At 34.5% G+C, this 12,098-nt stretch overlaps 1 protein-coding gene across 1 annotated transcript in view; it reads left to right on the top strand.

Annotated features, from left to right (window-relative positions):
- Positions 1 to 12,098, top strand: part of NCAPG (non-SMC condensin I complex subunit G) — a 33,008-nt gene that overhangs the window by 17,974 nt on the left and 2,936 nt on the right. Inside the window, exons 13-19 of the mRNA XM_003258518.3 lie at positions 2,049 to 2,168; positions 5,270 to 5,494; positions 8,132 to 8,313; positions 8,614 to 8,788; positions 10,656 to 10,817; positions 11,055 to 11,193; positions 11,585 to 11,671. Coding sequence (XP_003258566.1) covers positions 2,049 to 2,168; positions 5,270 to 5,494; positions 8,132 to 8,313; positions 8,614 to 8,788; positions 10,656 to 10,817; positions 11,055 to 11,193; positions 11,585 to 11,671 — 1,090 coding nt within the window. The remainder of the gene's footprint in view (positions 1 to 2,048; positions 2,169 to 5,269; positions 5,495 to 8,131; positions 8,314 to 8,613; positions 8,789 to 10,655; positions 10,818 to 11,054; positions 11,194 to 11,584; positions 11,672 to 12,098) is intronic.

Below are 12,098 nucleotides of genomic sequence, written 5' to 3'. Positions count from 1 at the left end.
TGGCTTTTTTTTTTAAGCCACTTAAAAAGAGGATAATTTTAGTATATTGAATATATCCAACTATATTATTTGGATATATCCAATATATTCAAAATATTAATCATTTCATTATTTACTCACTATTAAAACTGTTGCAATGTTTTACATTCTGTTTTGCATATTAAGTCTTATAGCACATCTTAAACTGGACTAGTCACATTTCAGGTGTTCAGTAGCCACATGAGGCTAATGGCTACAGTATTAGTGCACTGTTTTGTTGTTGTTGTTGTTGTTTTTGATAGTACTACTCATTCAAAGCGAATTCTGTATGTAGCCAGTACAGAAGTGTCTCAAAATTGTATTTATTTGGTATTAGTGAGAAATAGCCAATGAATGTAATCTGAAGTCTAATTCCTTGGGTTGTCATGAGTTCCTGAATGTAGTAAAGAAAACCAATTTTAATAGTTTAGAGCTTCTGGAGAAATACTGTTTTGTACTCAACCATTAGAATTTAGCTTTATTTTTAGAAAAGCAGTTATCTTTAGTGAAAAGTGATGCTTAATTTGTGCTTGGGTATTTTATGTCTGGTCCTACAAAATTGAAGTAGTAAATACGAAGACTGTGTATATGTGGGAAAGGATATACAATGTTATGTGAAGAATAAACACAAAGTTGAATGGTCATAATGATTTTAAATGTATAAAAATCTGGTTAAAGATTGAAAGAGATAAGTAGAGGAATATAAAAGATATTTGGATAAAAGTTATATTTTTATGAAGTTACTGTGTTTTAAATAAAAGATTTAATAAATTATTCATTGGGAAAATACAAATTATTCATTGAGCAAATATTTACTGAACATCTATTACATACTAAGTGCTGGGATGGTACATGGTATACAAAATAGATATAGATTGCCCACATTGATCTGGTCAAGTGAGAGGAGCATCAATTAAGTAAAGAAATAAGTGAAACTTTGTGCTATTAGTGCTTGCTATGAAGAAGAGCTATATGGCCGTATGTGAACTTATAATAGCAGGATTTGACCCATTCATGGAAGGTGACCCTGGTCTGATATTTGAGTAGACATTAACTATATGAAAAAGGGAGAGAAGATTGTTTAATATGGTAGCTGTCAGCCACACATGGCTTTTAAAAACTAGTCCAAAATGAGATATGCTGTAAGGATTAAAAACATGTTGGGGGTTGGGCGTGGTGGCTCACACCTGTAATCCTAGTACATTGGGAGGCCAAGGTGGGATGGCTTGAGCTCAGGAGTTTGAGACCAGCCTGGGCAACATGGTGAAACCCCATCTCTACAAAAAAAAAATAGAAAAATTAGCCAAGGGTGGTGATTCGGGCCTGTGCTGTCAGCTACTTGGGAGGCTGAGGTGGGAGGATCACTTGAACTTAGGAGGCTGAGGTTGCAGTGAGCTGAGATTGCGCCCCTGCACTCCAGCCTGGGTGACAGCGTGAGACTCTGTCTCAAAAAAAAAAAAAAAAAACCATGTTGGGTTTCAAATACTAGTACAAAGAACAGAAGGTAAATTATCTTGTTAATAGTATTTATATTGATTAAATACTACAGATACAATGTTTTGGTTATATTGAGTTAAATATATTAAAACTAGTTTCACTTTTTTTTACTTCAATGTGGCTACTAGAAAATTTAACATGACATATGTGGTTCCCATTTGTGGCTTCTATTATATTTCTGTTGGATAGCATTGAATCCAAACCAGACTAGTTGAACAAACTGAGCAAGAGGTAGCTTGGTATAAGAAGATTGGGAAAGAAACTACACAATAGGGAATAGTATATATCATGTTAAGGAGTTTTATCTTATTCTGTGAGTATTGGGAAGCCATTGAGTCCCTTTTAGCAGGTGGAGGGGAGGTATCATGATCAGACCCTATTTCAGGAATGTCACTCTGGCTGTATTGTTCTGTTTTAGCAATTTAATACTTACCTTTTCTTTAAAAGTGAAAAATGACATCTTTGAGGTAATAGACAATAGGGAAATGAAGTAGATCTATGAAATCATATGGAAAATTTCTGATTTATTTTAGATTCTTCCTGGAATAATAAGTATTCATCCTGTTTTAAGAAATCTGGCTGTTTTATGCTTGGGATGCTGTGGACTACAGAATCAGGATTTTGCAAGTAAACACTTCGTATTACTATTACAGGTAGGATTTATCTTGTGATAAATCTCAACTGTATTTTCTGAAATACTCTGTGGTGATAATGCTAATACTCTGAATTTATCTATTCTGATACTTATTGGTTATGATGATTATTATGGATAATCTTTGGAGACACAATACTTTTATCTTTTGATTTCTTATTAAAATGTGTTTGTAGAAAAAGATGAAACGCTAATTATGTAAGATATTCTTTTAATTATTCACATAGCAAATACTTACTGAGTGCATATTATGTGCCAGCAACTGTTCTAGACTTAGAAAAAATAAAGTAGGTAGGTAGTGAATAAAACAAGATAAAATGTGTTGTCTTAATGGAGCTTACATTCTAGAAGGGGAAACACACAGTGAAAAATAAGTATACAATGTATCAGATAGAGAAAAATAAAGCAGAGAAGGGGACTAAGCAGTGGGAAGGAGGAGAGGGAACTGTTTGGTTGAGAAAGACCTCACTAATAAGTTGACATTTGAGCAAATACCAGAAGGAAGCATAAGAGTGAACCACGTGGTTATTTGGGTTTCCAAGGAGAGGCAAGAACAAGGGAATAGGCACTGGGGTGTAGGACTTTGGGTGTGTTCAAGGAACAAGAGAACATATGGCTAGGAAAGATTGAGCAAAGGGAGGAATAATAGGAAAAAAGGGTTTGCTGGCAGCAGGATGTCCATGTCTTCTAGGACCTTATAGAGTGTAAAGACGTCAGCTTTCACTATAAATGAGATGGAAAAGAATTCGAGGGCTTTGAATAGAAGATTGTTATGATCTGACTGGGCATAAAGTGGTGTAGACCAGGGAGGGGTTGGCAAACCTTTTGTGTACAGGGCCAGAGAGTAAATATTTTTAGATTTTTGTGGGCCATATGATCTGTCTGAACTCCTCAGCTCTGCTTTTGTAGTGTGAAGACAGCTGTAGATAATACATAAATAAATTAGTATGGCTGTAGTCCAGTAAAACTTTATGGACACTGAAATTTGAATTTCATATAATTTTCACATGTAATACATTTTTTTTAACCATTTGAAAATGCAAAACTTCCTAACTTGCAGGCTATGCAAAAACAGGTGGTTGAATGGATTTGAGCTGTTTGCAGATCCCTAGTATTAAGTAGGGGTACAAGTATGGAAGCGGGGATACTAATAAGGAGGGTATTTGATAATCTAGGAAAGCGATGGTGATGGTTTGGACGAGGGTTGTGGTTACTGAGGGTGTGAGCAGGATGGTAATCTAAGTTTGAAAATAAAGTGTAAGATTTGCTAATGAATCTGATGTGGTATGTGAGAGAAAGGTGGAGGATTTAAAGATTTACGCCAGAATAACTGGATGGATGAATTTGCCTTTTCCTATGATGGGGAAAGCAGAGGTGCAGGTTTTATATCAGATAGGATGAAATAAGGAGTTCAATACTGGGCATGATAAGTTTACAGTTTAAGGTACAAGTGGATATATTGAATAGGCATTTATATGTGAGTTTGGAGTATAGGGGAGAGGTCCAAGATGGTGAGATGGAAGTCTATTCTTTTGGTAGTATCTGATAGTATGCAATGCTTAGAGATAGGATGTTGCCTGAGGAATGAGTATAGACTGAATGAGTGTAGGGTCAACTTTATAGGACTCTAAGCCTCAGATAAAGGTAGGGGAGATGAAGAGGAACCAGTAGGGGCTAAGGTGAATTGGACAGTAAAAGAGGAATGGTGTGATTTCCTGGAAAGCAAGTGAAGATAATATTTTAAAGATGATAGAATGACCCGACTGTCTCGTGTTGCTTCATAATGGACCATTCTGGATTCACAATGGACCATTTCTGGCAATCAGGAAGTGTTCTTGAAATTTCTTTAAAAGTTTTGAAAAATTGAGCCATTTTTCTCAATTCATTATTTACAGGTGATTTTTATTTGTTCTAAAAGCCAAGTTATAAAGCCAAGTTATTTTACCAATTACCTAAATTTAATTACATTAAAGAATATAGTAAATTGGCACACACCCGTAATCCCAGCACTTTGGGAGGCCAAGGCAGGTTGATTATGAGGTCAGGAGTTCGAGACCAGCTTGACCAATGTGGTGAAACCTCCATCTCTACTAAAAATACAAAAATTAGCCAGGCGTGGTGGTATGTGCCTGTAATCCCAGCTACTCAGGAGGCTGAGGCAGGAGAATCGCTTGAACCTGGGAGGTGGAGGTTGCAGTGAGCTGAGATTGTGCCATTACACTCCAGCCTGGGCAATAGAGTGAGACTCTGCCTCAAAAAAAAAAAAAAAAAAAAAAAAAAAAAATATATATATATATATATATATATACATATCTATATCTTATTTTTCCTACTGGATTTTAAATTTGGATAGACATTTTTTATTTTACTTTTTTAATATCTTAATTAAATCCTAACTTTCACTATCATACCTAATTTCTCACTATATATATATATATATTTTTTTTGTAATATAAATACTGAGCTCTGTATTTTTTTCATGGCTTTGAAATTTGGGAGGCATTTTTAAACTTAAGATAGACTCATGCAAAGTGCTGTGTTTCATGGTTTACCTCTTTTCATAAAGGAGTCTAGTTGAAAACTGAATTTACTGTTAATGAATTCTAAATTCATTGAGCTAATGAGAGAAAAATGAAACTTGATAACCTAGAAGAATACTGTTCTAATGAATGCCTTTCATTGCTTAGAATATAATGTTTTTCTCTTGACAGATGGGCTAGAACACTTTCAACATAATTGAACAGTTTTTCTGGATCTTAAAAAAAAATCATAGTCGAAAGCATTGTTGATTCTTTTTTAAATGAAAGGAACAAATAATATAATTCAGCCTGACTCCAACTCCAGAAATTTTTATTGACTGTGAAGATTAACTTTTTCTTAAAGTATATAGCTCTATATGTTATGGTTCAAATAAATAAAAATAATGTTTTTTTTTAAAATTGAAATTTTAACTGTATTTTTGAAAAGTGATGTTTTCTTTAGACTTGACACTGTCATTGAAATTTGACTAAGAAAAAAACAAGATACATATTAATTTTATGTAAACAGAATTAAAACAGTTTACTGCATTTACTTTTTTTGGTGGGGAATATCTTGATTTAGGTTTTGCAAATTGATGATGTCACAATAAAAATAAGTGCTTTAAAGGCAATCTTTGACCAACTGATGACGTTTGGGATTGAACCATTTAAAACTAAAAAAATCAAAACACTTCATTGTGAAGGTACAGAAATAAACAGTGATGATGAGCAAGAATCAAAAGAAATTGAAGAGACTGCTACAGCTAAGAATGTTCTGAAACTCCTTTCTGATTTCTTAGATAGTGAGGTAAGAAATAATCCAGTCCTGTGATTATGAAATGTCATTTTCAGCATGGATTTGTTTATTATTATTATTTTTTAAATTTATTATACTTTAAGTCCTGTGATACATGTGCAGAACATGCAGGTTTGTTACATAGGTATACATGTGCCATGGTTGTTTGCTGCACCCATCAACCCATCTACATTAGGTATTTCTCCAAATGCTATCCCTCTCCTAGCCCCCTATCCCCTGACAGGTCCCAGTGTGTGATGTTCCTCTCCCCTATGCTCTTTATATCTTATTTTTCCTACTGGATTTTAAATTTGGATAGACATTTTTTATTTTACTTTTTTAATATCTTAATTAAATCCTAACTTTCACTATCATACCTAATTTCTCACTATCAAATTGTATATGCAAAGAAATGAAGTATAAACAAAAATGAAGTGATTATTAAAGGGGGTTGTTATTAATTTTTTATATCTTTATGTTGTATTTGTGATATAGAGACTTCTAAGATTTATCCCCAAGACTTTTAAGAAATAGTTTAGAATAATTTTATATTGGGTGGGTAAAAGATGTAAGATAGGGTATGGGATTGGATCTCTTTTAAGTACTCTTGAATTACTATTTTTGTAGCACACATGTAAACCAACTGATTAAACATTTTTTATACTTATCGTAGTTTTTCACTGAGTTGGAAGTGATATAACAAAACAACAATTTTTTTTTTTGAGATAGGGTCTTGCTCTGTCATCAGGCTGGAGTGCAGTGGCGTGATCACAGTTCATTGACCCCTCACCTGCTGGGTTCAAGCAATCCTCCTGAATAGCTGGAACGACAGGCATGTGCCACCATGCCCACTGATTTTTAAATTTTTTGTAGAGACAGGGTCTCGCTCTGTTGCCCAGGCTGGTCTTGAACTCCTGGCCTCAAGTGATCCTCCTGCCTCAGCCTCCCAGAGTGCTGGGATTACAAGTGTGAGCCCTCATGCCTGGCCCAAACTAACACTGTTAATGTGAACAATTCATTGGCATTTAGTACATTCAAAATGAAAGGCAACTACCACCTCTATCATCTAATTTAAAACATTGTCATCATCCCAAAAGGAAACTACTCATTAAGCAGTTGCTCCTTATTTCCCCTTCTGCCAGCCCTGACAGCAACCAATCTGCAGTCTGTTTCTATGGATTTAACTATTCTGGATATTTCATATAAATGGAATCATACAGTATGTGACCTCTGTTTAGCTTTTTAAATTTAGCATAACATTTTCGAGATTCATCCACATGGTATCTTGTATCAGTACTTCATTCCTTTTTGTAGCTGAATACTCCATTTTATGTATATATGGTGATTTGTTTATGCATTCATCCATTGAAGGACAGTTGGGCTGTTTCTACCTTTTGGCTATTGTGAATAGTGCTGCTTACTATGAACATGGCGTGTATATGTATTTGTTTGAGTATCTATTTCAATTCTTTTGGGTATCTGTATACCTAGGAATTGTGTTGCTCAGTCATTTAACTTTTTGAGAACTTGACAAACTGTTTTCCACCGTGATTGAACCATTTTAAATTTCCATCTTCAGTGTAGAAGGTTTTCCATTTCTCCACATCCTTATTGACACTTAGGTTCCATTTTTTAAAACATTATAGCTATCCTAGTATATATGAAGTGCTACTTCATTGTGGTTTTGATTTGCATTTCCTTAATGACTAGTGATGTTGAGTATCTTTTCATCTGCTTCTTGGCCATTTGTATATTTTGTTTGGATAAATGTCTGTTCAAGTCCTTTGCCCATTTTTAAGTTGGATTGGTTGTCTTTATAGAGTTCTTTATGTAGTTTGGGTAGTAGATCCTTATCAGGTATAATTTGTAACTTTTATTTTACAGGTTGTCTTTTTACTTTCTTGTTAATATACTTAGATGTATTAAACATTTTTAATTTTGGAGATACACTCATTTTTTTCTTTTGTTGCTTCTGCTTTTGGTGTCCTAAGAATCCAGTGCTAAGTCCAAGTCATGAAGATTTATCCCTGTTTTCTTCTGAGAGTTTTCTGGCTTTAGCTTTTATATTTAGGCTGTTGATGCATTTTCAGTTAATATTTGTATATGGTCTAAGGTCCAGCTTCATTGTTTTGCCTGTGTACATTCAGTTGTCTTTTCCTTTGTCTTCTCTAGACTTTTGTTTACTCTTTCTAGGAATGCCTTCTGCTTCAACACCTTCTGTTCACATTCTATCCATTATTCAGACAAATTGCACTCCTACCTATGGAGCTTTTGCTTATAGATAGGCACCTTCCTCTAATATCAGGGGCCAGGGTTTTCTATGTCTTAGAAACGCTAAGCATTTAAATATATGTTTTGCTTTTTATTTTCCAAGTTATAAAAGGCCTTTTGGTTCTTCTAAAAAATTTTAAGATAATTGAATTTTTCATGGCTAGACTAAGCATTTGTCTAGTCTCCTAGTCTTTTAGATTTGTGTAAAATTGTTATTCTAGCTTTGAAGAAACAGTCTTTTATTTGCCTTTAAAGAATTTATAATAACTCGAATGGTTTTTGGACAGTTTGTGTAAAAATACTGTAGGACAGGCTACATTGAGAGGCTTAAAAAGGAGATACAAATAAATTTCTTCTAATGAATGTCATCTTTGTTAGGTATCTGAACTTAGGACTGGAGCTGCGGAAGGACTAGCCAAGCTGATGTTCTCTGGGCTTTTGGTCAGCAGCAGGATTCTTTCTCGTCTTATTTTGTTATGGTACAATCCTGTGACTGAAGAGGATGTTCGACTTCGACATTGCCTAGGCGTGTTCTTCCCCGTGTTTGCTTATGCAAGCAGGTATTGAGTCGTACTGATAAATCAAAAATCTGACTTGACATCAAATTCAGGTCCCCCATGAATTATATCTATAATGATATTTTGTTGTTGATACTTTTTCTATCTTTAGTAGATAAATGATGAAATGACAAGAACGATACAGATTTTATCTATCTGAATTTTTGGCTCTTTCCTAGATGAAAATGCACTTAATGAGTGAATTTCATACATAGTATTTCATACATAATAGTTTTTAGAGTCATGCTTTTTCTCTCATCAAATAATGTTCTGCCAACATACTTTGAATTTGTTTCTTAATAGGACTAATCAGGAATGCTTTGAAGAAGCTTTTCTTCCAACCCTGCAAACACTGGCCAATGCCCCTGCATCTTCTCCTTTAGCTGAAATTGATATCACAAATGTTGCTGAGTTACTTGTAGATTTGACAAGACCAAGTGGATTAAATCCTCAGGCCAAGACTTCCCAAGATTATCAGGTGAGTGACTGTGGTAACTGCATGCAGATCACTGTTTTGGTAAAATAATCTCTCTCAAAGATCCCTTGAAATACTGAGGAACTGCATTTTGGTCTTTAGACTTCTGTCTCAAGCATATACCACAAAGCACGAAAAAAACAAGACCTTGGGAAATGTGGAGAAATCATATGAAAACAGAATTAATCAATGCTAACATTTTTGCTACTGAAAAGAAATTACTAAAAATTCACCACCCACACCATGCCCACCTAGTACTGACTGTTAATCTGAAGTAATAACCTACGTTATCTCGGACTCACAGTCTTCAAATGTTGGCTTACCTGCTATGCTTCTGGCACAAGGAAGGAGAATTCAAAGACGAGAACTCACCTCAAGCTTTTTTGGCTTTTAATTCAAAGAAGATAAATCAATTGCACACTGACTCACAGACTGAACTTAAGCTGGGTTGTTTTAATCCTTTAATGGCACTTGGTCAAACTCGTTACCATTTTTGAAATTTAATGTATTAGTGATTTCAGATGCAAACAGATTAAGTTCAAAGTATTATTCTCTTTTATTTGATATTTAGTGATAAGCTACTCTGTTCAATTCATATGTTGTATATTATTGGAAAGATAAGATTACAAAGGATATTAGGCAAAATTAGGTAAGGGTCAGTAATAGAGCTATTAAGCACTTCATGACTTGAGATAAGGGCAAGAGTCATGTGGTAGGAATGATGAGTACAGGATTAGTTTTAAAACTCATTGACCAAAATTCAGTTAGGCCTTGTTGGCATTTGGGGAGTGGTTTGAGTAGAGGAAGGATGTTTTAGTAAAGGTGATATATGTAGATGGTTATGCAAATGTTGGGGAACTGTAGAAAGATGACTTTGGCTAAGGATCCTGAATAGGACTGTTAGGGCCGAACATTGAGGGTAGGTTATAGATTGCTTTAAAGGCCAATGTAGGGAATTTGGAGTTGGCCTTATTTGCAATGGGTAATTATGCAGGGCTTATGATGAAAGGGTTAATGTCATGAAAACCACTTATTAGAAAGATTAATTTGGTGGTCAGTGATGGTAATATGAGATGAATTGGTGAGAGGAAAGAAAAGAAAATAAAGCAGCTGAAAATCTGTATAATTTGCTTGTAGAAAAAGTACTAGAAAGTAACAGTAGAAAGTAGAAAGAATAGAAATTGACCTAATAAAGAATTATGGGTACAAGAATCTAAAAGAAAGAGCTTGAGAGGCAAGGGAGATGGAGGAGTCCGGGAAAACTCTATGTGTGTGTGTGTAACAGCAGACTTCGAAGGAGCTGTTGACATAGTTTAATTGGGGAGTACTCTCATAATCAGCATCTTGGAGAAGAGTAAGGGAAAAGTAGATTGGGGCATAGCAGTTAAGTTCAACTACTGCTATGCAAGCAAAGGCCCCAGCCAATCCCATAGGGAGTTCCAGAACTGGGATGTTCCTTTGAGTTGTCCAGAATGGAGACAAGCTGAGACATTGTACCTGTGCACTGGCCAGTCACTGGATTTGGACAAATCTCTGGGAGAAGAGGTATGATCTTGGACAAAGTCCACCATCGTCAGCCTGGATCAGTATTGCAGCTGGGAACTTTTGCCCTCCAAAACATGCAGCAACTGGGGGATGAGTGCTTCTTCCCTAAAGGGAGTGGAACTGGCCCTATATCACAACATCCACTACAAGAAGTCAAGAAGGGGAGCTTACTTTGGGGGTAGGGGGGATGTTAAATTTGGTTTTAGACATTTTATATTTGGGATTATGGCAAGAAAATTAGTTGGAAATATTTGTTAGATGTGTAAGACTATATAATAATCATAATCATTTTCAATTTACAGAGAATTTTCTCTTAATTTTTTAGGCCTTAACAGTACATGACAATTTGGCTATGAAAATTTGCAATGAGATCTTAACAAGTCCGTGCTCGCCAGAAATTCGAGTCTATACAAAAGCCTTGAGTTCTTTAGAACTCAGTAGCCATCTTGCAAAAGATCTTCTGGTTCTATTGAATGAGATTCTGGAGGTAAAGCAGTTTCTCATTACTCTGAATTAGTTTGTGTTTACATTTATACATGTAGAATTTACATGGTTGTATTAGATTATACATATGTTAGCATATTGTGACTTATTTGAAGTATTTTCTTCATAAATTTCATATAATTTAGTGTTTTTAAACAACTTGATATGTATGAGGTACTATTTTCAAAGAAGATTAGGGAATGCGGTGTTTACAAAATGTTAATAATGTTTTCTTTTATAGCAAGTAAAAGATAGGACATGTCTGAGAGCTTTGGAGAAAATCAAGATTCAGTTAGAAAAAGGAAATAAAGAATTTGGTGACCAAGCTGAAGCAGCACAGGATGCCAGCTTGACTGCAACTACTTTTCAAAATGAAGATGGTAATGACATACTGACCAGAATATTTATAAGATTCTGTTTTTTTCACCTTTACTGAGACATATTTTTTTCTACTCTAACATGTTTGGTTGGACATCAGAAATGAATGAAAATTTTTTTCTGATTAATCCTCTTGAGAAAGAGCATTACTGATAAATGTTTATTCTACTTTTCAAGTGTTTTTTGGCATGCATTTCTCAACATATGACCATCTTTTTAAGAGTTTTGCTTCTTTACCAGTATTCAAATTTTCGAAAGGGTGATTTATAACTTTTCACTAGCTGCTAGAAGGACTTTGTCATTTCAGTTTTATAAAAACTGGACTTAAAAAGACAATTTAAAATATTTCATGAGGTTATCTTATTTACATTTTTGTATTATTCCCTTTAATAGAAAAGAATAAAGAAGTATATATGACTCCACTCAGGGGTGTAAAAGCAACCCAAGCATCAAAATCTACTCAGCTAAAGACTAACAGAGGTAGTGTATGAAAAATACTTGTTTTGCAAGTTTTCTTATCTTTGTTTCCTTAGGGATAAAGATTTAAATGTCTTTGGTATCCTTTCTTTTTAATTCTTTCAGTGGATGTCAGTTTTTGCCTTGTGTCTATAGATTATAAAATCAGTGTTGCTCTAGGTGCTTTTGATTGAAAGAAGTATGCTGCAAAAGATCATATTACAAAAGACAATTTGGGTTAAATTAAGATTTGGTTAAATGATGATTTTATATTAGTTATTTGTGTTCTATCCTTCATATAACTCAGCATTTTTTAAAAATCCCTGTAGTATTTTTCTGGGCTTTGTTTTCCTTCTATTCCCATCTTATTTCATATTTTCCCAACTTATTTCCCAAGGGCTATCCAACAATAGGGGATCTGTTGGTAAAGTAAATGCTGACTGTTAGGGGA

Source organism: Nomascus leucogenys, chromosome 20 (assembly GCF_006542625.1).
Source record: "Nomascus leucogenys isolate Asia chromosome 20, Asia_NLE_v1, whole genome shotgun sequence".
NCBI classification, from domain to species: Eukaryota; Metazoa; Chordata; class Mammalia; order Primates; family Hylobatidae; genus Nomascus; species Nomascus leucogenys.
Note: the sequence above shows the minus strand (reverse complement) of the source record. Positions and strands in the feature narration are given on the sequence as shown.